Below are 26,224 nucleotides of genomic sequence, written 5' to 3' on the forward strand. Positions count from 1 at the left end.
CTCTTTTTTTCCTTAAACCTCGCCCCCCACTTCAGGTACTGTTCACTGAAATGCCGAGGCAGGACCCCGACAGTAATGCACATTGAAGTTTCCTCCATATCTTTTCATGGCTTGAAAGCTCATTTCTTGTAGGACTAAATATTATTCCATTGTCTGGATATACCACAGTTTATTCATTTAGCTACTCTGATTGAAAAAACAGAACTCCCCCCAACACTCACGCACGCACGGAATGTAAGCAAGCCTCCTTATTCTGTGACACTCGCCATTCCCACTAGTGTTTCCATAGAAATTGCCACTATCATAGTGCATACTTAGCATTGCATTTCTAATCTCTTATTTGTCCCTCCTACTCAGTCAGCAGTTCTCCCTGGTTCATAAAAGATGGCCTATTTCCTAAAAGGCCTGAATCAGAGAAATAAGATCTGATTAGCTGGTGCCAAGTATGGAGCCTGGACATGACTGTCACTGTGCTGTTCACCGTAACGCACTAACTAAATATCACACACAAAAAACAAGCACACACATTTAAACATACTGAATTACATATATTTGTCACCAACACATCACAATGAAGTCACAAAAAAGTAGGCTTAGTTTAGTTCACAATATAGATACTGTGAAAACACACTTTTCATCTTCTTTGAAGTTTACAATACTCTATAAGTTGAAAGCAGTTCAACAACATTTCAGATTAAATTGGTAAAAAATTGTAATTCAGGCTTCAGAAACTTGTGAAATAAAAGGCCATGATGGAGAAATATTAAGAAATTTGTAGAATTACCAAACTGCCATAGTGCCATATTCCTTTATAAAGACATTTCAATAAAACAAAGTAAAAACTATGAAAAACAAAATAAAAACTATGGAAAACACAAAAGTCAAATAAGAAATTTTGGTTTTACTTTCCCTGAGTCTCTTGTTTTTAAAAATCAAATGTTAAGTAAGGCTGTTCAAAACTGACACATAAGTCTTGCCTCTGTCATGCTGCTGTGAGAAATACATTTAAGACAAGAGGCTATATACACTCAAAGGATCCCAGGGCTTTATTTAAATGCCAATTGCTTGCATCACTGCCACAGGGTTACTTGACACACTGCTGCCTGGCTGTATGTGGGCTTAAAGAACTGTCAGCATTTTACCTTGGCCTACCATTATTTAACATGTGAGACTATATACCAAATGAAGACAAAAGATTTCAGTTATTAATAAATAGTAAATTTCCAAATGTATTTGGAAACTATATACATCAAATTATGGTAACTTAATTACACAGAAACAAACACTTTGTTTAAAAAAATCTTACATAAACAGGAGTTGGAGGCAAGTTGTCTTAAAATTTTAAATCCCGATGTTACAAGAGAAAACTTCAAAAACATCAAATTCATTAGTCCCAATAAAACTAAGTAGAAGTGATAAGGTGAGGTTTGGAATTATTATAGATGGGTATGCTAATTCCAAGGAAGTAGTTGCCTCCTTGATCCTTTAATAAAATTGGCCCCTACAGTGTTTCTACTTGACCATTTAATTGCAATGATAGGTATATACATGTAGATGTATATATGCTTGCAAGTGATCAAGAACTTCATTCAAAAAGCATGTAAGTAATCAAATTAAGGTTTAAAGATTTATTAGAATCTAAAAATGTATTTTTCACTTCAAATATACTAGTTTACTTGCTGGGTTTTATACAACAAGGGTACTATAGTAGTATGGGATCACACTTTCTAGTCAAATGTAGGAAAACTTTTTCCACAGACATATTTTTACAATCATTCTTAGGGCATTTCAAAGGCAGGTGGCAAAGCACTGCTAAACTGTATGTCTCCCTTCATCATAATGAAATTTCAATTGCAGACTAATAGCCAACGTTCCAAAACATAATAATCATGCACTATCTTAAAATTGAGGGGTGAAACAATGGCTCTAACCACCCAAAGTGTGACACTTATTCACACTCCTATTAATTATTTTAGTGATGAAAGTACCCCATTGCACAGGTGGAGAAAAGTGAGGCACAAAAAGGCATTTGAAAAAAAAAGATTTGTCTAAAGTTAGGGAAGCCAAGGTCATAACTACAATCAGAACTCTAGAGGCTTGACACCTTTGGGGTATAATGGATTTAAGATTTGCATGAAATGTTACATTTAATTCACCCGTCCTGTTTGCATCATACCATCTTAGTCTAACCACTTGCAAATTCTTTAAAGCATGGACTTGGCAAATGCCACTTACCACCTGCCTTCTCTAACCAGGTGAAAAAGACTAGCCGATGCTTGTATATATAAAAAAAAAAATACCAATATTGTTGTCTTATATGCAATTAACAAGGTTCGATTATGAAAATATCCCATAACGGAATTTCAGTAACTCTCAAGAAACACTCCACTAAATTCTATAAGAATTTGTGGTACAGTATAGTACCTGGAAATCCCCTCTAAAACAGAAAATTTACCTATCCTTTGCATTATTGTTGATGATCTCATAACTGATAGCCTCGAAGTACTAAACTACTAAATAAAATTGAAAGGATCATCCAAGTTCCTAGATAACACTAAAATATTTATCTAGGTTTATTAAAGAAGGCATAGCACTTTGGTACCCTTTCAGAAAAAAATCTCAAAACTTACAACGGTAAACATAACTATGTGGTAACCATGTGGCATTATACCAACTGAGTTAACAGGAAATGGATAAGATGTTAACCACTATAAATAACTTCTTGATGAACTTTATATCTTGAAACATTATATCTACCTCTACCAGCTACCAATCCAGTTCCACAGGGTATTTTCCAGTGAGACAAGCTGTACAATGACCGGTCTTTTCAAAGCATTCCAGGCCAGTGCCATTTTCTTGAATCATAATATCGTTCTTTTTCACTTTCTGTTTTTTAAATGTTATCCCTTGTACAGATGAAATCAGTCCTTCTACTGACAGATACACAACACTGTTTGCTCCTAAGAAGGAAAAAAAAAAAGGACAGAGGGAAACGAAAAAAAAACAGAAAACCCATGAGACTGCTTACAGAAAGGAAGAACTGCCTCCACAGAGAATAGAAACAAACAGAAAAACTTAGGCCAGTTCTCCTTTAGCCTCTCTTTAAAAAACTCAATAAACCCCTTACTCAATAAAATTCAGAGCCTTTATTATTCTTTTAAATTTTAAATTGGAATTTAAGGGATAATACACAATAATTTAAAATAGCAGTGCAATCTTCAAGTCTAGAATGGATTCACAAGGCTTCAGGAGTAATTTTCATACTAAGAAAATATATTTTGAAGTCAAGATCTGGGTTCCAATTTATGCTCAAGGTCACTTACTTTCCCTAAGTTTATTTTTTCTTCTCTAAGATAAGGGAAACACCACCTAATTGTAGACTTTTTGTGATGGCATTACGATAATATAGATATGTTCCTGGAAAGGTGAGTGTTCACAGTATTATATCAATTGGGTGATATTCAAAATATTTAATTGGCAAGGCTCAGGCATGACCAGTCAAAAGAAACACCAGCCATAAACAACCAGTGGGAGGTACCAAGGCACACTGGCTGAACACCTATGTGATATTTAAATAGTTTATACCTCATCTGAATTTAAAAGGCAAATGGCTTATCTAGGAGAACCTAGATCTCCAAGTCTCCTGACCTCATTATTAAAGATAAGTCTACATAAGCTTTTTACTTTTTTACCTGTACTCACATCCAAATTATTCTATTAGAATCTGTGGTAAAATCGCTTTTTTCTTCTTCTTGGGCTCTAACCTTTGGGAGGCTTTAACTGATATGCTTACAGTTTCCTCTATCTGGAAACCCCTTCCCTTCTTTTCCTCTGACCTAAAAGGACCTAGCTCTCCAACACAGAATTTACTATGGCATCTACACTCAGCAGGCGCTCTCACTGTGCAGAATATCTGTGTTCAATATCTGCTTAACATACACAATATAATATCTGCTTTTAACAAATATCGAACACTTTTTTATGAAAAGTGTAAAGATGGACAAACTTTGGATTTTCTCTGTTAATAAATGAATAAAGATAAAATTTACAGAAATGTTAATACCTACCTAGATATTCTGCAAGATGCTCAAATTCTGGTTTATTGGCAATAAGCTCTTCTTTTGTTGGTATGTTTATTCCCATGAAGCATGGATATCTAATTGGTGGTGAAGCTACTCGAATGTGTACCTTGAAAAGAAATCATTTCACACATTCATTATTTTAACATTCATTGTGGGAATAATTATGCAAAATTCTGTCACTGACAAATGTAACATAAAACTGTTTTACAGAATATTTAATAACAACATATGGGAAATAAAGCAAACTACAAAATTTCTTTCATTGAATAACAGATGAAAAAGAATCCAAGAATCCTGGAAAATCATGTTGTATATATACAGACTCCAATGTTCAGTCAGAACTACTTTTAGAATTCATTCATTACCAAAGATTCCTACTTCAGCAGCCCTACACTAGACTCCAAAGTGTCCTGAACAAAAATTTTGAACCGTAAAGGAGGGTTCTTTTTACAGAGCTGCCCATCATTTCCTTTTGTCACTTATTAACAAGGCCATTTCTTTCTTCTGGTCTCCTATTTCTCATCATTTAATGACTTTATATTCCTAGGACCACCTTTATTTTCTCTTGTAACACCTGAATGACACCTTTACCCATCTCTTAATTTACCATTCTAAAAAGAAAAATATCAATTACCAGGATATAACAAAAACCTTACTATTACAAAGAGCTATTTTTGTCTATTATTATTGTCTGTCATTTTGTCAGGTACATTTACATGGCTATAATCAGTGTCCACATTTACTTTCATTCTTATAACAAGAAAGGTTTTCTCATATTATGCAGTCTTCATTATAGTTTTTAATGGCTGCATCATATTTCATCATACTGATGTATCAATTTACTAAATGATTTCCTACTGGATACATAAGCCATTTCCAGTTCTTTTGTTTTTGTCTATTCGTTTTTACTACTGTAGTTGATGTTGGATTTACTTTATACATTTTTTTTCATAACGTGATTATCATAGAACTCCAAAGAGATTATCATAATCATAATCAGTCATAAAAAAGGATGGAAAACCATAATCATAATTATCTTTGAAGCTTTCTCTAAATATACTGTCAAACTGCTTTCCATACCACTTTCAGATTTTATTTTTTAAATCCACTCAACTATTAATTGTAAATGATATCTCACATCTATACTATGAATTACTGAAATATTTAGTTAGACTAAGCTTAGAGATTTAAAAAGAAAACCTAGTGTGTCAAATTTATTACACTAGGATTGGTTCTACATCTTCAAAAAAAGAAAGTAATCAATACTCTACAATTTTAAAAAGTATTCTATTTTGTGGGTTTTGTTAGTTTTTAAAATAATTTTTAAGAAATTTTAAAAGCTTTTATATTGAGATTGTTACTCTACTAAAGATTAATTTAGTATGTAGTAAGTAGGTATTACATGTCTTCCACACTGCCAGTTATTTCTGAACCAACTTGATTTGAAAAATGTCAATTTATTATACTGAACTATCCATTTGCATTCACTGTCATGAACTGAAATTTTTATGCCAGTATCATATGTTAATTATTAATGCTGTAGGATATGTTTTAATATGACTTACCTCTCTTGCACCAGATTCTTTGAGCAATTTGATTATGGGTGAGATAGTATTACCTCTCACAATCGAATCATCTATAAGAACAATTCTTTTGTCTTTAAAGTTGTCCGACAATACTCCAAATTTTTTTGCAACACCAAGTTGTCTTAACCTCATGTTTGGCTGAATGAAGGTTCTTCCTACATATCGATTTTTACACAGCACCTCCACGTATGGAAGCCCACACTGATAGAAAAGAAATAAAAGGACAATGAGCAGCAATATACCGAGAGTTCTAGGTTCCTATTTTCTCTAGGTCATGTTTCCATTACAATATATACATAAAAATTTTAAATATGGTTGTTATTCTGAACTCTCCATGATCAGTTTACAATTTTCCTTCATTATTTAAACTGTAGGGGGAAAAAGGCAAAAAGGAAAATCATTGAAAGTAATATACTTGGTGGGAAAACCAATTCATTTTGCTAGAATTTGTAATACTTCTCTCTTAAATATTATCTATCTTGGAAGAGCATGTCAAGACATGACAAAGAATAAATTACTGTCAGAATAATTCACTGATTTAAAAATTAGCAGAAAGAAAGGAATTAAAACCAATAGGCTAAGGAGATGCTTTTTGAAGGACAGGAGGTGATTTATCCATCTTTTAAAGTAATACTTCTCTAAAATGTGTGCACTTTATTTATTTTAAAAATTAATAAACTATAAACTTCCCAACATAGTGAATGTTGGGTATTATACCCCAGGATTACTATAATTTTATAATCTACCTGGTTATGAAAAATGAAATTAAGCACAGTACTAAACATCATACAAAATGAACATAAATGGCTTCACTATCACTCATGCTCAATAAGGAACAAATATTCCAGTGGCTCGTGAGGGTACTTCAAGAAGTAGGTTTTAATAATAAACACCACTAAATAATCAGTACCACTAAATTCTATATACATTCATAACGTTATCTTTTTTAAATGAAGGAGATCATTTTTCTAGCTTTCAAGTGAATCTTTTTGCTGACTCCACTTAAGCAGAGCCATGGAATGAAAAGGCTGGAAAGTAAGTAACTCTTGTACATGAACCAACATTTCCTTTTTACTTACAATAAACTAATGAGTTCCTCTTTATACACAAGGATTTCTAATTCCACTGCTAGAAGAACAATTCACTGGGTGTTCATTAGGAAAAATACCTTTCCTGCGTAACCAAGAGCAGCGGGTGTTGCAGATTCCGGCACAGTGCTAACCAAATCTGCTTCCACAGGGGCTTCAATGGCTAGCTGCTGACCACAACGGTATCTTACTGTGTAGACCATTTGGTCTGGAATGTTTGGAAAAGGAAATAGATTATTTCTACTTAGTATAACATAAAACAGCATATCAGTACTCTAAGGACCTATCTTGCTAGAATTCTATAGATTGAGTACAAAAAGAAAAGCAAGACATACAAAAACACTAAAGAGGAAATACATCAACTGGGGAATTCACTATTTTTAAAAAATGGACCTTAATACAGATCTGAAAAATCATCAACCTTACTCCTAAAAGAAAAACGAAATCCAAGAGTCAGATAATAGGAAAAAATAGTGATGTTATGACTTGCAGGCTCAGTCCCATATTCACAACATGTAGCTATGTGCTTTCAAAGATCCAGGCAAGCCTTTGGGCCAAGAACTGCCATGTTTTAATGAGATAAATAACAGACTTATACCAATAAAGATATTTTACTTACTTTCAAATATACTATCTGGTCTTGCAAAATAAACATATTCAAAGATACAAAAAGCCATTGGGTTTCCTTCAGACCTTGGTATATTAGCAAGAGTCTGGACATTATGTCTGGATATTTTCACAATCTCTCCAGGCAAGACTTCACGGAAATATCTTGGGAAATAATGTTAAAGAAAGAAGACTTTGAATAAATGAGTCCATAAGGCTGATAATAATATCTATTATAAAATACACACAGAGTCCCTTTCCTTATAAAGGAAAAATGGTTCAATTCTAGAGATGGCTTTTAAAAATAAACAAGTACTATTCCTCCAGCAGTGATTTCTGTAAATCTGTTACCCCTAAATTCTAACTTACAATTAAAAAAATAAAAAAGCCCTAAGTTTTATTGATTTTTTTAAAGAATAAAGGCTAAAGAGAACATTTTTATCCTGGCTTAAATTTTTTTTTTTTTTGGTAGAGGGCAGTGTCACTGGTCCTCACATGTGGGATCCGAACCGGGGCCCTCTGGCATCCCAAGCTAGTTCTTAACCATCGCGCCACTTGGCCAGCCCCTCTGGCTCAAATTTTTTGATCATAACTATTCTTTGTTGAGAAGAATTCTTCCTTTCTAAAATAAGTCTCATCTAAAATAAGTCTCACGGCATTTTGAAAGCAAGATGCCAGTTTCAGAATTAGACGGTATTACTGGAACATTAAAGTCAGTGCAACTACTGAGCACCATGTACAAAAGAAAATGCATTTATAAGTATATCTTCTAGCAGACATCAGAAAGAAAACTTTCATGTAAAAATAAATTCTTTTATCGATGTGGAAAAAGTTAATATGCTAAATGAGATAAAACTTACCTTGCACCAATAGATAAAAAGCTACAAGATTCTGAAGACACCACCCATCCTTCGGTTTCTGAAGATTTTTTCTCTGTAAAACACGAGACAAGTCAGTTAATGGATTCAAGAAATTTTAAAAGAGGTTACCTACTTCAAGACTATTGGTTAAACACCAATAGACTTAACCAAGACTATTGGTTAAACACCCATTTGGTTAAACACCAAATAGATAAATAATAATAATTTAAAAACCTTCAAATTCAGTAAACTTTTATAGAAGTTAAATAAATAATTAAAAAAAGAAAACCCTCATAGAATATCCATTTCTATAACTTTAAGAGCACATGGATACTCATTTGACTTGAGTGAAAGATAAAATAAATGATCCCAAGATTTCTTCAAAGATTTTGATTTCCTGGCTCAAATAAGACATCTGATAAGTCGAAAAAAAAAATTAACGAAATCATACTACACAAATAAAAAAGCTGGGCAAAGGATATGAACAGGCAATTCAGACAAGACAAAATAGGAATGTCCATTAAACATATTAAGAGTGGCTAATCCTCAGAAATACTCAAGGAAATGTACTTAAAAATTATTGATTTTTTTTTTTTTTTTTTACCTAGCCCCTTCTCACTCATAAGCTTCCTATACCTAATGATTTCACGGTATACCAACAGAACAATGACTTGGAAAAGCACTATGAAATTCAATTCCTTCTCAATTTCATTACCTTTATTATTTATATCAGATACAGGAATAAGACGACCAATGCATAGAGGACGATTTCCGTACGGATCTCGTACTGCATAAATAACATCTCTGTGCATTATAAGTAGGGAGTACGCTGCGGGTGCTTCCTTCATTAAGTTTTTAATCCTGCAATTAATTAAATAATTAAATGAATAATTTCATTTTTAAGCACATGCTAAGCAAAGCTCTCATTATTAGAGCTGCAAGCTTGAATTTACAATTACCTTGCTACCCAGTCTGGGGTGTCATCTCGTTCCTGAGGAGGGGTATATGCCAGCAACTGGGTAATCATTTCGCTATCAGAACTTGTTGACAGACCAATACCATGACGCAGAAGCTATTTTAAAGGCAGAAAAGTGTAGTCATAATCATTAGAGAGGAAGCTCCACCTCACCCCCCACTCAGTAGCCTGTCATAGTAGAAAGAGATCAGGCATTTTGGTTGCTCAGTTATGAAAATCCTTCATTCTGCTAATGGTCTGTGTATATTAATAACGAAGAACGACTGCTGGAAGCAATGGGAAGTCTCTGAAGGTGTTCAAGCAGAAAAAAAAAAGTGCTTTCGGAGGTGTATAAAAAAAGCCTTTGGAAACTAAATTTGAAGGAATGTAGACCTGCAATGGGGATGGGGGAGGGGGCTGAGAAGGCATAAGGATTTGGGATTGTGGTTCTAACTTTTACAACCCTTGACACCCGACAAATAGAACGCACTCCCAAAAGAGTGGCACAGTACAGAGGGACTCTCAAGCCAGGTTTGTTGGCTTACTGATTATCACTGATAGAGCAGGAAAAAAGGAGTCGACTGTACTGTATGATTAAGTGTAGAATGGAATAAACATTGGTTCAATGCCAAACAATACTTAGGTCATTATTTCTAGATATAACCTCTTACCCCGATGCTTGACTTCACCTCTACACATTCAGCGGCCTACTGAAAATGTTCTCTAGTGTCTGTAAAAACTCAGCCTCTGCATATCAGTGGTGACGCCCTTGTTCTGGTGGTCAGTCTTGCTCAGAACCTCGTAATCATTACAGTACACTCAACAATGTTATCTCTAAGGGGTGAGTTTTTTAAATTAATTTTTATTTCATATTTATACTTTTCTGATTATCTGAATTAAAAAAAATTTATTTGGGGGCATAAAAATGTATTATTGTTATTTAGACTACAAGAACCTAAGAAAAGGGCAAGAAGGACAAAGTTCTGAGAAATTAAAGCTAGAATCAAAAATAGAAGGAAGAGTACAGAAGCGCAGGATGGGTTCTAGATATTTTCCACCCACCAACTCACTGTTGTTCAACATGTGTAACTATTTATCCCATGTGAAATGCCTCGTTCTAGAATGCTAAGGAGTTAATGGTGTGTGTCTGTGTGTGCGTGTGTGTGTAACCATCCTATTAGTATATACTACTTTAGGTTTTTATTTCTAATGTTACCAAATCAAGATTGGAATTTAATGAAATAAAGAAACTTGGCATCAATGAATGAATGGCAAGAATGGATAAATAAGAAGCTATCAGGAATATAAAGATACCAAATAGTAAAAAAAAAAAAGGGGGGGAGGGATGAAATGATGGATGAGGGCATAGGTACCATGAATATAGAAAGCTCCAAAAAACATGCTATGAACAAAAAAGAATGTAACTTTTTGCCCTTTTCTCAGGCTGTTTCGTATAATTGTTTCCAAATCACTTTTTCTTATATTTGTCATCTACAAGTTTATATTTCATTTTCTTCTTATGCTTAAAAGCATAACATAGGGACAAAGTTAAAGTGATAGCAAGAACCCATAAGCCCTCATTTCTCTGTGCTTGTAACAGCAACCATAAATCAGTTTTTTTCAAATCTCTAAAGCAGTGCATCAGAATCACCTTAGCATCATATTAGAATGTAGACTCAGCACCCCCCACACCAGACTCTGAGGTGATATTTTAGGACTCCAGACAAGCAGTTGTCTTTACAGTTAGGTAACAGGTGGCAACAATTAGATAATATCCTTTACCGAGATCCTCAATAACTTCTTGTCATTAGTTTATCCCAATCATGAAAAAGCATTAAAAAAAACTTACCTTTTTCCTTAATCGAGCAGCATTCACCAATTCACCATTATGTGCCACAGCAATTTTCCCATGAAGTGTTTCAACAACAAAGGGCTGACAATTTTCTAATTCACAGTTTCCTGTAGTGGCGTATCTCGTGTGTCCAATTCCAAGATTTGAAGTATATAATTTCTTCAAATTGTCTTCAGTAAAGACGTGATTTATAAGACCAAGTCCCTTGCAAAGTATAAGTAAAAGCTAATTTTAGAAAAAACAGACTGGTGGGCTGGTCAGTAAAGGCTTTATTAGCCTCTGCACAGACAATTCCAAATTAGACAATGTATTCCACTTAATTTCTCTGTGCTTCAGAATTCTAATGTTAAAAAAAAGACAAACCTAATTGTAAGAACTGTAAAGCATTTTTTTTAAATGAGGCAAAATTCACATAACAATTAGCTATTTTAAAGAAAATTCAGTGGCATTTAATATTCACAATGTTGAAGTGTTTGTTTTATGAAATACTCTTCGTTAAAACATTGAAGAACAGATGTATAAAGCAATAAAATTTGTTAAATATAATAAAATTATTTGCATTTTAAAAATTCAAAGCATGTGAAAGTATTTAAATAAATGATCTTTTTGAGCCAGTCTAGCAACTATCACTGGGAAAGAAATGCATCCTAATTTGACAAATAGAAATGGTTGATCCAAAGAGTATTACTTCTAAATGCAAATTATTTATTCAAATTTCTTTCCCTCACCCCCATATACTAGTTATCATCTGGCTATTGTAATCTTTATAATCAACTTTTTTTTTAATGTTCAAATATACCTTGTGTGTTTTGAATGTTGGTACTGGATTCCCATCACTGGTGACAATACCAGCACTCTCCTGACCCCTGTGGATATAAAAAGGTATTGACTTAAATTTACCCCACTGATAAGGTTAATGAACTTTATGGAACATACTTTTCTCAAAAGAATCCATGAATTCAGTCTGACAACACAATAAATGCTATTAGTACTAGTACCACTTCTACTCATCGACAGTGATTAGCAACAGCAGCAGATGATATTGTCTGAGTTCTAACTAATATGCCAGGCACTGTCTTAAGCGTTTACATGAACGACCTAATTTATTAGGCTTCCACAACAAGCCTATAAAGTGGGTACTATGATTATCATTTCCACTTTACAGTTGAGGACACTAAAGAAACAAAAGTTAAATAACTTGCCCAGTGTCACACAGAGAGCAGTGGCACAGCTAGGATTCGAACACAATTGGACTCCAAAACCTGTGATTCTGGCTTCTGTACTATGTGACCTCTAGATAAGGTTAAGTATGTAGATAAATATGTAGATATAAATGAAAATCTCCAAATAAAATGGCAGGTAAAATGCTTAGTTGTGGGTACTGGAATTATGGACAAAACTTATTAGTTTTGATTTTATTTTTTTGCTTCACTGCACTTTTCAAAATTTTCTCCAACGAATTGCATGCACTTTTGTTATCAGAAAAAAAAATGCTGCTTCTAAAAACCATAAGTTGATCAGGCACTCTGTATCTCATTTCCTGCATTAGTATTTTTCAGGTGATGGTACAGAAAGGAAAGCAAAAAGCTAGGCTGGAGGTGGGGTAACAAACACAGGGTAAGGACCCATCTGCACCACTGTGGAGTACAAACTCAAATGATAAAGGTTCTCATTGCTCAACAATTTTTAATGGTCTCAACAAGTGCTATAAATACTAGATGCTTAATAACAAAATTGTGTTCCAGAAAATACATATCAGGGTAGAAATACAAAGCAGTTCTCTACCACATATGTATGTATACATTAATAATGCATTGATGTATTTGGTAAAAAGGATCTTTTTCAAAATTACATATTGTAATTATTTAGGCATTATAAAAGCAAGAAAAACTACAACATTAAATGTACCTGCAAAGTAAAATATCTAAAAAATTAAAATTAAAATGATTTTACTAAATTATAAATGCATTAAGTACTAAGCTAAAAATAGATATGCATATTATACACCCTATGAGACCGATTAATTTGCGGCTTAGGATTTCTTAATTTAGTGAAATAAACATGATGTCATCTTTAAGTTAAAGATGCTCTTTAGAAGACTAAGAGATTCTTTCAGAAAGAAAAAAATTAACATTAGCCATAAACCTCAGGGCACAGAGAACCTCTGCCAACCATTTCCAAAACAATTTTTAAAAATCAACAATCATTTAGTAAAACAGACCAAACTGTGTAAGAAAATAGATTTTTTTTTTAATGGTTTTCTTTTCCTTTGGTCTCAAGGGTAATTTTTCCTTAAAGCTGAAACGAATATTAGGAATCATTTAGCTCCAGGCTTCTTTAATCACAAAGCCTGCTGATTTGGCAGTTTTTCAAGTTACTTCCCTCAAGCAGCCTGAACCAGTTAAACTAGATCCTTCCAGCTCTTTGGAGCTTACTGACAACAAGCCATCTGGTTTCCTAGGAAACAAAACCTTGGCTAGAAATAGTGAATCATTTCCAGGTCACTTTCAACATGGAGAGTGGAGCAGGAAAGCACTGGACTGAGGAAGAGGTTAAAGCTTTGCTAGGTGTCTGGGCAGAAAAAAATATACGAAAACAACTTTATGGAACACTGAGAAATAAAGGAATATTTATTTACATAGCTAAAAGGCTGCAAGCACTAGGAGTGTACAGAGATTGGAAACAGTGCCGGGCAAAGTACAAAAACCTCAAGTATGAATACAGAACAGTTAAATATGCTCACAGCTCTGGAGACAGTTCTAAAACTATGAAGTTCTTCCATGATTTGGATGCGATCCTGCATTATGAACCTGGCAAACAATTAACAGAGGAAGATGCAAATGGCAGGTGCCTGGCAACGGTGAGCCAAAGTACAGCCACAGAGACCTCCGAAGGTAAAAAGAAAAAGTACCCTTCTTTTGTTTTTACCTAACCAACTGTACAAGTACAGGACTTCTGAGTCCATATGATAAATATAGCCTGCAATATCAAAGCTGATTAAAACTGCCCTGTTATGCTATTTTGCACAAGGTAAAAATTAATTTTAAAAAGAGGTAATTTAAAAACTACCACCACTTTTAAAATCTGTAAAATACAGAAAAAAAAACCACCCCACATTAAAATGACACTAACTGCTAGTGTCAACTGCACACTATGTATGTCTAATGTTTTTGGGAAATAGGTTGGGTTCTGAAAATATTTTAATCAAACACATTGCTCAATTGTTGTTTTCCCACATCTCCAACAAGATAGAGCACTCCCATTTTCCTAAGTTTATAAATAAAAGCACTAAAATACTAAAAACTGATAAATAACTTCTTCATTAGCTGTGTGGAAGAATAGCTCCAATATAACAGTAAGTAAAACAAAAATGGATGTGATAGATTAAATGATTTATGATTAAATGATTCAGATGTTAAAACAAGGTTCTTGACCGGCTGTGTTGTGAGGTCCAAAGCTAATTTAGTAGAAGTTGCTCATTGTCTGTAGAAGCCAAATGCATCACTAAGCAATGCGGGGAAATCAAAGGCATGGCATTCCATTATAGCCAAAGTCTTACAGATGGTCTTTTTATGAGCAGAGTTGTTCAATTCAATTCAAATTCTGTAATACCTACTGTCTGTGTACAAAGCACTGAGGTACATGCACTCAGTGATGTGTAACCACAGAAGAAAGGGAACCATGAATAAATGTAACAACCAAGAGAAAACGGTAAGTGGTCTAATAAAGGTACCAAATGAGAAGGGGGTTAGAATGATAGAGATTACAGTTGGGTTAACTGAGGTTATCTGAACATCCTGTTAAAAGCTTAGTATTAAATCATTTGGTAAAACAAAACAAAACAAAAATCTACCCCACTTACACTACCTTATACAGTTCAGATACTACACAAAATCCTGAGAAAGCTTTGCAGTTATTACCATATTAAACAGCAATTTAATATTACCATATTAAACAGCAATTAAATCTTATTTAGTTATTCACCATTTATATGCTTTCAATATTGACTAATGATAAGTAAATCACTCAGCTTCTAAAAGGCCTTGATTCTAACCAGAGGTTGGCCTAATGAAGATGTGGTGCTAATTAATATCTCTACTTCTCAATGGGATCTTCCTCTAGCCCTTTTAGCTACCCTCAACGCCCCAAATTCCTAAATTTCACTCATAAGCAGAGGGCCACAATTACAACTTAACATTGTGTGTTTAAGGTATCTCAAACCCTCAATTCTAAAACCAAACTCTGTCCCCCCATCAAAATTGGTCTTCCTACAAATTGCTTCCACCTTAGTATCACTGTATTTCCAATTAGGTACTTAAATAGAAACATTTGAGATATCTTTGATCTTTGGTCAGTCACTAAGTCCTTAAAAAAATCTACTGACATGCCTCATAAATTTTCCTCTTGCTTCGTTCTCGTTACCACCACCCAGAACTTCATCATCTGGTCTTCCTAGTTTTCAGGTCCTTGCTATGCATCTTTCATAATGCTGCTGGTTATTGTTCTTTAAATTTTTTAGATTACAAATTACAAGCACATTAACATTTTGTTTATTAAAAATAATCTTTTATACCCAGAATTAATCATAATTTAGGATTAAATGTTACTTAATGGTGCCATAATGTTTAATGGAGTGCATATACTCAAGTTTTAGGTCTTTGCTTCCTTATACAAATGATGCTACAACAATACCTTTTGTCCATACTTAACATTATTACTTTAGGACAAACTATCAGAGTTCAATTACTAGACAAGGAGGGGATGATTACTTTGAAACAGATTACTAAAATAACTGCTTTCCGAAAGAACTGTACTTTACTAAGAGAGAGAGTGTCCCTTTTATAGAACTCTGTCATGCAAGATTATAGGATGGGGTTGGAGAAAGGAGACTTTGCAAATTTAATAAATGGAGCACATTCATTTAGTAAGTAAACACATAACAGTGTATAATGGTGTGTGCAATCAATACCTTTATACGTTGCACTTATTTAACTACTAGTGATGTGGAACATTTTTCTATATATTTACTTTTGCAAACAGACTGTTCATGTCAATTGGGGTCTAAGAAATTTGCCTGGCCTCTTCTGCCTCACAATTTTGGCCGATTTTCATGTAACCTTAGAGCTCAAAAGTTTTTAATGTGCTCAAGAGTTTCTTTTCTAAGGCTCAGAAAGCCCTCCTTTCTCTAGGTCTGATACATTTATAATGTCTTCTGTTTTTTTTTATGGCGGGACCAGCAGAATTTTTATTGGTGTATGGTAAACTGAAGAAGGGAAGAAAAAAAATGTGTCATTTCCACTGTTGACATCAACCTTATGCAAGTGGTAAGGACAGAGGATCTGGTCCCTTCTGCCAAGCAGCAGGTATCCTGGCTAAGTCTTGGCAAAGGACCCAAACACAAACTCTAATAAGAGGCTTCATGCTCTGAAAATTATAATCATCCTCAATCTTAGAATACCTTTGGCCTAATGCTGCTGAATCACATTCCTTCAGTGACCAAGTCTCCATTCTATCTCCCTCCTCTTACCTACAGAAATGCATCAGGACCAATGATTTACAAAAGAGTTTCAGTTTAAGATCTCCAGGGTTAAGATCTCCAGGGTATGGGGCCCCTGCATACAATTTTGGGATCCAAGCTAGAAATAATCAACTTAAGAAAAAAAAACATTCCCCTGAAGAATCTGGGGAGAGAAGTTGTTTTCACTCCCACCTGTATGTTCAGCTCCAGGCCCTTTTCTACTGACATAAAACCAGGCCCTAAACCAGATACGTAACAGAATAGCAAATCCTACCTTTCCTTCCTGTTCTCATCACCAAGCTCAGGTGTTAAATTACCTGGTCACACAATTATCTGGGTATATCTGTATCTTCTGCAATTCTAACAAAATCCAAAACATTCCCTAAACTGTGATTCAGCCTCAAATAATTATGAAACCCGATTTAAAATTTTTAATTTTTACTTTGAGAGTTTTAAATTTATATAATTATGCCATTTGAAAACAGTGGTGCTTCCCTTGTTTTTTGTTTTTCTATTTTAATATAGAAATCCCTAATCTTTAAGATGGTAAACAGCATTCCTCTTTTTATTCTTTAATGGAATGCTTCTAAATGTAACGGGGAATCCTGATTTTAAATGAATGTTTATGCCATTAAAATCACATCTAACATTTGATCTACTGTAAAATATGCTATTTCTGTTATTCAGTAAAAAAAACCTGGAAAATATACATGGGAATGATATGAAATAAGATGAATAAATCTTTAATTCAGAAAGTGGCAAGAACAATGGGGTGTGTTCGAAGCGCAGGAGAGTATTTTGAAGATTAATGGCAATGTGTCTTTTACTATAATAAAATTTTTTATTTAAACATTCACCATATTGTTTGAATATATATATATATTCTAAATATCAGGAGTGCCAAAATACTGTATACACATTTTAAGATAACTCTTCAAATGTGAATATTTTTTAGCACCCTCTGTAGATATAATGTACATATATACACACACACACATATTAAAAAAACTGACCATACATGCCAATAAAACAAGATTTTCTGATTATCTTATTGCAGGACCTCCCTTTTACATTGTTAGTATGCATCATTTATCAAGTGCCTACTATGTTAAAGCACCTAAAAAACAAATAAAAAGAAAACACTCCCCTTAAAAAATGTAATTTATTTTGAAAACCACACCATTTCTAGAAACTTCAAAATTAGCAAACAGTTGTAGTAGAAGTTCAAAATAAACCGTGTCAATGGATGTAAGAAATTAATTTCTCTTTATATACATACCTATTTAAACCATATAATACCACTTTGTTACAAAATGTGTCTATCACAAATCTATATTCCTTCATGAATATGATCAAATTAAGCTCAAGCTACTAGCATTATCCGTTACCTTAATCCAATCTTTATTTTCCTTAGTATTTATTTCTAAAAGGAATTCTGTTCTTTCCAGGCAAAAAAGATAAGGAAGACATCTCAGGAAATCCTTTACTTTTGGTTTCTCATGTCAAACCAATGGAACCAGGTATAGTATGATGGGCCAAAAATATAATGAAACTGATCCCAATTTCAAATTGGAAAGTAAGATTGGCTTCTAATCTTTATGGGTAAATGGATGATTTTTCCTGGTAGAAACATTTTGGATTAATTTGTTTCCCTCTTTTTTACCAATACATACTTAAAAAAAATAAATAAAAAAAATCCTTTTTAAAGCAAACGATTTAATAAAATGTAAATAGCCAAGAAATATTAACCCTTCAAATTTCCAACTTTATTCTTCAAATATAGTGAGAAATCTGATGGGTAAAATTACTCATAGTATTTAATGAGCACATCACTTAGCATTCTGGAGAGCCTCAGACACAAATAAAATTTTACATTTGAAAATAAATAATTTCACATCCATAATGAGGTCGATGATTTTATTTACCCAATTAAAGTCAACATAAATCCCCTTTTTGCTTCTAAATTCTTACTGAAAATTAACCCAAATAAGGAAAAATACTGAAAAGCATTTCAGAACAAAGACATTAAATAAACCACCAATAAGAACAACTCCCTACCTCAGGAAAATGCTAAAAAGTGTTTTTTAATGACTCACATTATATATGCTCGGGTTTAAACTACCTTTTTATTAAACATGAACTCTTAAGAAAAACACAAGATGATATGGTTGTTAAAATAACCAATATCATGTAAAGTCTTTACCATAAAATGAGTTGCAAAACTATGCTAGAAATCTAGCATAAAGGCACTATGCTATATCAAAGGATTTATAAGTAGAGCTATTCTGCACAGGAACAAGGCACTATGAAGTTTCGGACACATTTTTTTGCATTAAAAGAACATAATATTTCACTTAAGATGGCATTTGGTTTTTGACCAATGAGACATCTTTTATTTTCACAAGGAGTAAAATGCAGACTGTTTTAATGGGGCTCACCCGAGCCCTTCGCTTATGAATAGTGTTGGTTCTCAACCCTGACTGTACACTAGAATCAGAATCTGGGGATGAGGGGTCGGGTGGCACCCGAGTAGCAGTTTTCAATAACTCCCAGGAGATTCTGATAAGTAGGTAATGAAAGTCATTAAAGAAACAGGAGGAAAGGAGATAAACAGTTCCCACCTGTCTTATGACAAAACAAAAATTATCTTCTGTGAGCCATTATTTAATTATATTGCTTTGTACAATATTACAAAATTATATATTCGGCTTTCACTGTATACTGACATATACTCCACATACGAAAGGAGTGGAATGGAAGAGAAATGATAAGAGAAAAAAGACACTCAAAATGTGACTCATTAAAAACAACTTTATTAAATAAAGCCAGTCACTGTCATATAAAGAACAGACTCAAGTTCTGGTCTTTATTTCCCCATTAGTTTAAGAGAAAACCTAAGCAAGCCATGATTTGTTTTTCTATCTTCTATGAAGAAAATTACAGTAAAACCTTGTATTGCGAGTAACTTGGTTTGCGAGTGTTCCGCAAGATGAGCAAACATTTCTAATACATTTTAACGTGGTAAACGAGCAATGTCTTGCAATACGAGTAGTTTGTTTCTGGAACGAATTATGCTCGCAAACCAAGGTATTATTGTACTTTCTTTACCAATGTTGCATCCAATTATTTATTTTACGTGATTGAAGCAAACCATGGATATCTCTTTCTCTCCTCACCTGATACAGGTAACTCCACATCAGTAATGGAACCCCCTCTTAATTCAGCTTTTATTCCAACTGTAGCAAATGAAGGAGGAAAACACTGGACTGTCCCAGAAGTTAGGGCTCTGATAGGCATCTGGTCTGATAAAAGCATACAACAACAACTAGAAGGAACAGTGAGAAATAAAAGGATATTTGAACAAGTTGCGGCGAAGCTTCAGAAAGATGGCATAGAGAGAGACTGGAAGCAGTGCAGAACAAAATACAAAAACTTAAAACATGAATACAAGATTGTAAGAATGGCTCAAGACCTAGGCATGACTAAGAGCATGAAATTTTTTACTGAGTTGGAAGCTATTCTGGGACACAGCGAAACAGGAAAATCACAAGAACACAAATTCCAAGATGAACAACAAGCCACAGAATGTGACAATGAAAAAACGGAAGAGGACCAGACAGGTAGGAAGGCAAACAAAAGTAATCTTAATATGCTATGCCATATAAAAATGTCCACTGTACCATAACATGAATATAGTCTGTTATGTACATTTCATTAAATGCTCTTCAACAAGATAACTGCAGAATCTATGATAAAAAACAGATTTAATGTATGTATATTTGATCTCCTCCAAACATAGAGCATAATACAAAGTTATACAAAAGAGGGAAATAAAATTGGGTCTCAAGAGTAAAGTTTAAAGGGCTGGCTGAGTGGCTCAGTTGGTTAAGAGCTCGCTCAAGAGTTTGAGCTCTGAGCAACAGTGGTTCGAGTCAGCCCGAGCTGAGCAGCCGCGGAGCTACCAACAGGTGGCAGGATGGCTCAGCTAAAAAAAAAAAAAAAAAAGTAAAGTTTAAAAACACACCAATTTTAATAAAGCAGAATGCAACTCTAGACAGAAGTTTAAACAAGCTTTCATACCAATTGTGATAAAACTGTAAGTAGAGCAAAGGGCATTGATAACTCAGAAAAATATAAAACCCATGAGAATGTCTTTGAAGTGTAAGTTCTTCTGGGACACATCATAAAGTTACTTAAAATAAGTTTAACCCAGAGGATTGAGATATAATGCACATAAAGATATGACAGCATGAAACAAACTGGATGACTTCTAGACCAGGAGCCAGGGAATCCAAATTCTACAACAACTCATCTCTCTGGAACTGTGAACCAACCAAGTGTCTCCTCTACCTGGTTGTAAAATGGGGGACTGGACAACAAGATGGTCTTAAAGACCACGTTTCTAGATCTCAATATCTGCCTTAAATGATGCAATCCTAATTCTCAGAGTATGAGTCTGTGTCTAGGGTAAAAAGAGAAGAATGATAGAAAATTAGGATTGGAAAATGGTGGTGAGAAGTCCTAAAATGTTTCACTGTTAGATAAGAAAGATACTGGTCTTCTAGAGAACTATCCATCTGCCCCATTAAAATTAAAATTAAAATGACTAGACATAAAGGAGCCCAACAGCAGTGGCATGATTATTGTTCATACAATAATTGCTGGAGATGCAGCTGAAGAGGACTTACTTCATCAGGTATATGTCGGAAGACCTAACATGGAGACTAAATACGAGATAGCGATAGAGACCTAAGAGTAAAAGATGTTTAAGGGTGGTGAATCTAAACTACAGGAAAGCAAAAACAACCACAGTATTTAGTATCCGGTTCACCCTAAAAGGGAAAATAATAGAGTTTAAAACACAATTCTGGAAGTGAATAAAAAAACAAACCATTACACATCTCCTCATGTTTATACAATCATTGTTGCAGATGAATCAGAAGATGACTTGCTCAGTAACATATCTGAAGAACTAAGAGCCACAGATATCAAACCAAGTCCTGGCACAGGTAAAACAATATTCTTTGGTTTTTTTGTTTGTGACAAACTACATAATATGCTATTACAAGATGTTGCTATGAACTGAATTGTGTCACCCCAAAGTTCGTATGTGGAAGCCCCAATCCAATATGATTTTCACATTAATACAGAATATATTCAGACAATATGAAAACAGGATAAATTTAGTCATTCTAGAAATTATTTTAAACTTTCACATGAAAATAAAAGCAAAGGTGTAAACCCATGAGGATCCTAGCAGCTAAATACATATGAAAAAAATTTAAATAGGCAAGGATTTTACGCACATCTGCAATATAAATCTGTAGATGTACAAATCGCCACCCTACTATTTAGAAAGTTGTCGTGTTGTGGTATAAAGATATGGATATTTATCTTCAGAAAAAAATTCACATCAAATGTTCTTTCTTTAGAAACAAAAACGCAATGAAGTGATGGGTATTTTCAGGTAAAAATTGGTAGAGACTACTTCATTGTGATTTCATATATTTTACTGATGAAATACTGTAACTGGAGCTGCTATTATTGCTCCTTATTGTTAAGTTGCTGACACATAAACTGATGCTCCCAAAGTAATTTCTTTCCTATCTTAAATGTATGAGCTTCTTTTTCAAGTCCAAAAACAACAACAACAACAAAAAAACCCGATAGAGCTACAGACCCCCCATACTCTAGATAACTATTTAGTTCCCAATTTAGAACTTCTGGCGATTTTGGTCTAGTATAGGTAACAGAGTGGATTCAAGCACCGTATTTTTATAGAAGATAATCAGGCGCAGCCAGGGTTGAAAACCAGAGCCCAGTGGTCAATTTTCGAGAAAAAGACTAGCAGAGGGCTAAATAGAGTTAATACATAAATTCCAATTTGATTTCAAACAGGGGAGAAAAATTATCTAATTCTAATACATTATCACTTACAAAATGCATGACTAATGCAATATGAAAGAATTCAATCACTGGGAAGAATCATAGAACTCTTAGGCTATGCATAGCACAATAAGTGAGAAGAAATGGCCGATGAAAATTGAATGACGACTTCTTGGTTCTAAAATAAATTTAATTTTTCTCCCTAGTTTGAGGCACAGGCAAGAGAGGATAAAAGGAACAGAAAATTACCAGAGGAGAAAGGACCAGTTGCCTAAAGAGAAATTTGTGTTTGACAATCGAGCTACCTCTCTCTTCTGGTAGGAGAAACAAAATTGACTTAATCATCTCCAATATCTGTTGCCATTTAAATGAGGTGAAATACCTCAATATCTTGGTATTCTTGCAAGTCACTGCTTTCTACAATAGGACGGTTACAGGGAGATCAGTTTGACTCAGAGGGTGAAGCTGGACATAATAAACCACAGCTCAATAATAGTAAACTACTATATATCCTATTGGAGGAGGTCTTTTTTATCTTCAGACTAAAAATCACAAGTCAAAGACTACATTGTTCTCTTAAGAATAATCTTAAAACCAACTATTTGTTTTTTGACTGTAGTAAAACTTATTTCCAAAATTAAAATTTTCACTATCCCAGCAATTTAACAAAATTTAGCAATGTGATGACCAGCAGAGGGCATTACAGTATCTATTGTTAGTATAAGTAGGTGTGCCAAGCATTTTGTTTTCTCTAATTCATTTATTTCTTGCAATATACCAAAATTTGGAAATAATTTCCTTTCAAATGGACTATTAGACCTTTTTCTGTATAATTTGGATAATCTTAGCATTAAAATTATTATATAAACTAATGCACTTTAGTCATATGAAACACAATATTAAGAACCTGTAAAATTATTAATCCAATAGAATATCCAGATAAGACTTGTTAAAAATTCAGAAAACCCAAAAATTATCAGTGTAAAAAAAAAAAAAGCTTAGACATAAGTGAACTGATAAATTTAAATATAGGCAATGCTTTAAATTTAAAGGTATGATTTCTCTAATTCTGTTTAAATTTTAATAAACTTTTAAGGAGCTGTGATATAATAAAAAATATATCTGGTCTTTGTCCCCAGTTCCTGGCACAGAGCTTCATAAATCTTTGGAATTTCTAGTGATAGAAGTGTGTTTTTATTCTACTAAGGTGATTTGTAGGTAGCTTCAGGATAGGGCTGCTCACCAGGAAGGTCAACCTTGTGTGTGATTAGAGGGCTAGACTTCAGGGCCAGCCTCACCTCCCCTGAGTTTGGAGACTGAGTTCAACCACATGGCTAATGACTTAATTTATCATGTCATAATCAATCACGTCAAAAAAGCTCTGGCTCAGAGGAGCTTCTTGGTTGGTGAAGTGATGTGCTAGGAGGGCCGTATGCTCCATGGGGCAGAGGGCACAGAAGCTCTGCATTCAGGACACTGTGTGTCTTCATTTGGCTGTTGCCGAGTTCTTTCTTTAATAATAAAACTGTAATCCTAAGTATAGTATTGTGAGTCCTTCTACCAAATTATGGAGCTGAAGGGGATCACAGGCCCCCTGAATTTGTGGCCAGTCAGCTGGAAGTGTGGCTGGCATCTGAAGTAAGGGCATCTTGTGGAAGACTGAGCCCTTAAAGCTCCGAAGTCTGATGCTAACTCTGGGTAGTGTCAGAATTGAACTGCAATACACAAGAGAAAATAAATTATCTTTCCTGAAAGGATGCTCAATTTAGGGATCCACCCCCCCCCAACAATGACATCTTATTTTCTATGACACAAAATTCTACATAATACCTAACTCTATAAATGTTTCTATTTCCCAAAAGTAGGACATGCGCCTAAGCATAGAACTGATGGTTTTAGTCACTTAATTAAAATGTTGTAGGGCCGGCTGAGTGGCGCGTTGGTTAAGAGCTGGCTTGGGACACCAGAGGGCCCCAGTTCGGATCCTACACATGAGGGCCAGAGACACTGCCCTCTACAGCTAAGATGCTGAACAACAGCTTGACCTGAGCTGGGCTGCCGTGAGTCGCCGGCAACGGCGTAGGCTGCAGCCACTGTGGCAGTGGGTTGCCATGGGCTACTGTGTGTAGCCAGCAGCCAGAGTGAGTGGCCAGCAGCCGCAGTGAGCGGCCGTTCAGAAGCCTGCAACTGATCTGCCTCGCCCGGGAAGAGCGCAATGATGGTGCTAACTTGGGCCAGTGAAGCAACGTCCTCCACAACTAGACTGAAGAACAAAACGACAGCAACTTGTCTGTTCCCCTTCCGCAATTCCCCAGTGCTGTTCCCGTCCCCCAATTCCCCAATAAAAATCTTTTTAAAAAATCAATAAATAAAAATAAATAAAATGTTATAAATTCATATTCAGTTGAAATAAGGTTTGAACTCAAAGTTTACCTTGAACTTGTGCTCTCCAAAAAGTAGGCACTGGGGCAAGGATGGGGAAGTGTTTGAGCATGGAAGGAGGTGGTAGGTATAGTTATAAAAAGGCAACCAGGGAAGCCAGATGGATCAGTTGGTTAGAGCGTGTGCTCTTAACAACAAGGTTGCCAGTTTGATTCCCACATGGGATGGTGGGCTGTGCCTCCCCCCACCAGCAAAAACAAAGAAAAAAAAAATAGGGGCAACCAGAGGGATTGCTGAAACTGTTGAGTATCTTGACCTTGATGGTGGAGACATGAACCTACATAGGTGATAAAATTATAGAACTGAATATACACATACACATGTGCAAGCATGCTCGTGCACATACATTCTCAAATGATTGTAAGTAAAACCAGGGAAATCAGAATCAGAGTAATGGATTGTAGCAATGTCGAACTCCTTGTAATAGAACCTTATGGTTTTACAAAATGTTATCAATTGGAGAAAACTGGCCAAAGTGTAGAAAGGATCTCTGTTATTTCTTACAACTGCATGTGAGTCTACAGTTATCTTGATAAAAATTTCAATTAAAAAAAAAGTAGCTTATTAGGTATCCCTATGTGGTTCCAGAGTACAGCTTGTCATGTGAGGTCTGAATACTGCTAGAAGCTAAACTTCCAGCCAGTCTTACAGTACAAACATGTCCTGAACAAGATGTGGTCCTATCGTGATGTAAATCTCCCCATACCTTCTGTTGTATATGCTTATGGCCCCCCAGCCACCTTTTGCCTCACTGATCTATTAATACAAACCATTGTCTAGTTTTACAATAATCACTACAAGCAACTACACAGACACCTGCACATAGAATTAAAAAAAAATAATAATGTCCCAGTACATAGGAGAATGAAAGAATATTATCATAGCATTGCTATAACACAGCAATCCAACACATACATCTGAGGGGGTGCTTTCCCCAAATTACAAACAGCTGATTTGTAAACATCCTCTACATGCACTGGTACACTACAATAAAGCCATGTTATATTTGCCGGGCTAAGCACCATTAGTTTCTTAAAATATTTATCACCTGACTGCTGTTAACATCTCAATGTGAAAATTGCTAAAATCACTTATTCTTACTCTCTTTTATTCCTTTATATGTATCGCAGTAAGGATCATTCTTAGTTACAATGAGGATCAAATGAGAAAAAAAAAAGGTGTAAGAACTCTTTGTCATTAAAGTAAATGAAAGATGTTACCAATTGGGTCTAAAAGTACTATTATAATCCCAAATAGAGCATTCAGTGTACTGCCTTGTGACTTTTACGGCAGAACATTTGCAAGATTTTGAAGATGGTTAATCCTACACAGCCATTTTAAAATTAGGT

At 34.6% G+C, this 26,224-nt stretch overlaps 2 protein-coding genes across 3 annotated transcripts in view; one reads left to right on the forward strand and one right to left on the reverse strand.

Moving 5' to 3' along the window:
• Nucleotides 1-527: 527 nt before the first annotated feature.
• The window catches only part of PPAT (phosphoribosyl pyrophosphate amidotransferase), a 33,972-nt gene continuing 8,275 nt past the window's right edge, over nucleotides 528-26,224 (reverse strand). Inside the window, exons 2-11 of the mRNA XM_019664360.1 lie at nucleotides 11,829-11,895; nucleotides 11,027-11,233; nucleotides 9,182-9,294; nucleotides 8,938-9,083; nucleotides 8,223-8,295; nucleotides 7,376-7,527; nucleotides 6,837-6,964; nucleotides 5,648-5,869; nucleotides 4,068-4,188; nucleotides 528-2,960 (exon numbers count right to left, since the gene is read on the reverse strand). Of these exons, the coding sequence (XP_019519905.1) occupies nucleotides 2,767-2,960; nucleotides 4,068-4,188; nucleotides 5,648-5,869; nucleotides 6,837-6,964; nucleotides 7,376-7,527; nucleotides 8,223-8,295; nucleotides 8,938-9,083; nucleotides 9,182-9,294; nucleotides 11,027-11,233; nucleotides 11,829-11,895 (1,423 nt within the window). The 3' untranslated portion in view covers nucleotides 528-2,766. The remainder of the gene's footprint in view (nucleotides 2,961-4,067; nucleotides 4,189-5,647; nucleotides 5,870-6,836; nucleotides 6,965-7,375; nucleotides 7,528-8,222; nucleotides 8,296-8,937; nucleotides 9,084-9,181; nucleotides 9,295-11,026; nucleotides 11,234-11,828; nucleotides 11,896-26,224) is intronic.
• Nucleotides 13,371-24,395, forward strand: LOC109394369 (trihelix transcription factor GT-2). 2 transcript variants are annotated; one of them, XM_019664361.1, is made up of 5 exons: nucleotides 13,371-13,923; nucleotides 17,996-18,067; nucleotides 19,733-20,167; nucleotides 21,479-21,556; nucleotides 24,355-24,395. In XM_019664361.1, exons 1-5 carry the CDS (start codon nucleotides 13,542-13,544, stop codon nucleotides 24,378-24,380), a joined length of 993 nt encoding a protein of 330 aa, XP_019519906.1. In that variant the 5' UTR covers nucleotides 13,371-13,541; the 3' UTR covers nucleotides 24,381-24,395. The 2 variants fall into 2 exon arrangements, with proteins under 2 accessions (XP_019519906.1, XP_019519907.1); XM_019664362.1 differs by lacking the exon at nucleotides 24,355-24,395 and adding an exon at nucleotides 22,640-22,668.

This window comes from Hipposideros armiger, unplaced genomic scaffold, assembly GCF_001890085.2.
Source record: "Hipposideros armiger isolate ML-2016 unplaced genomic scaffold, ASM189008v1 scaffold_420, whole genome shotgun sequence".
In the NCBI taxonomy this organism is placed as follows: Eukaryota; Metazoa; Chordata; class Mammalia; order Chiroptera; family Hipposideridae; genus Hipposideros; species Hipposideros armiger.

Bases quoted from the DNA above. Each gene is read 5' to 3' on its own strand.
- LOC109394369 (XM_019664361.1), top strand. From the start codon at position 13,542: ATGGAGAGTGGAGCAGGAAAGCACTGGACTGAGGAAGAGGTTAAAGCT. The intron at 13,924-17,995 runs GTAAAAAGAAAA...TGTTCTTTCCAG, and splicing joins AGCCACAGAGACCTCCGAAG to GCAAAAAAGATAAGGAAGAC. The intron at 18,068-19,732 runs GTATAGTATGAT...CACCTGATACAG, and splicing joins TGTCAAACCAATGGAACCAG to GTAACTCCACATCAGTAATG.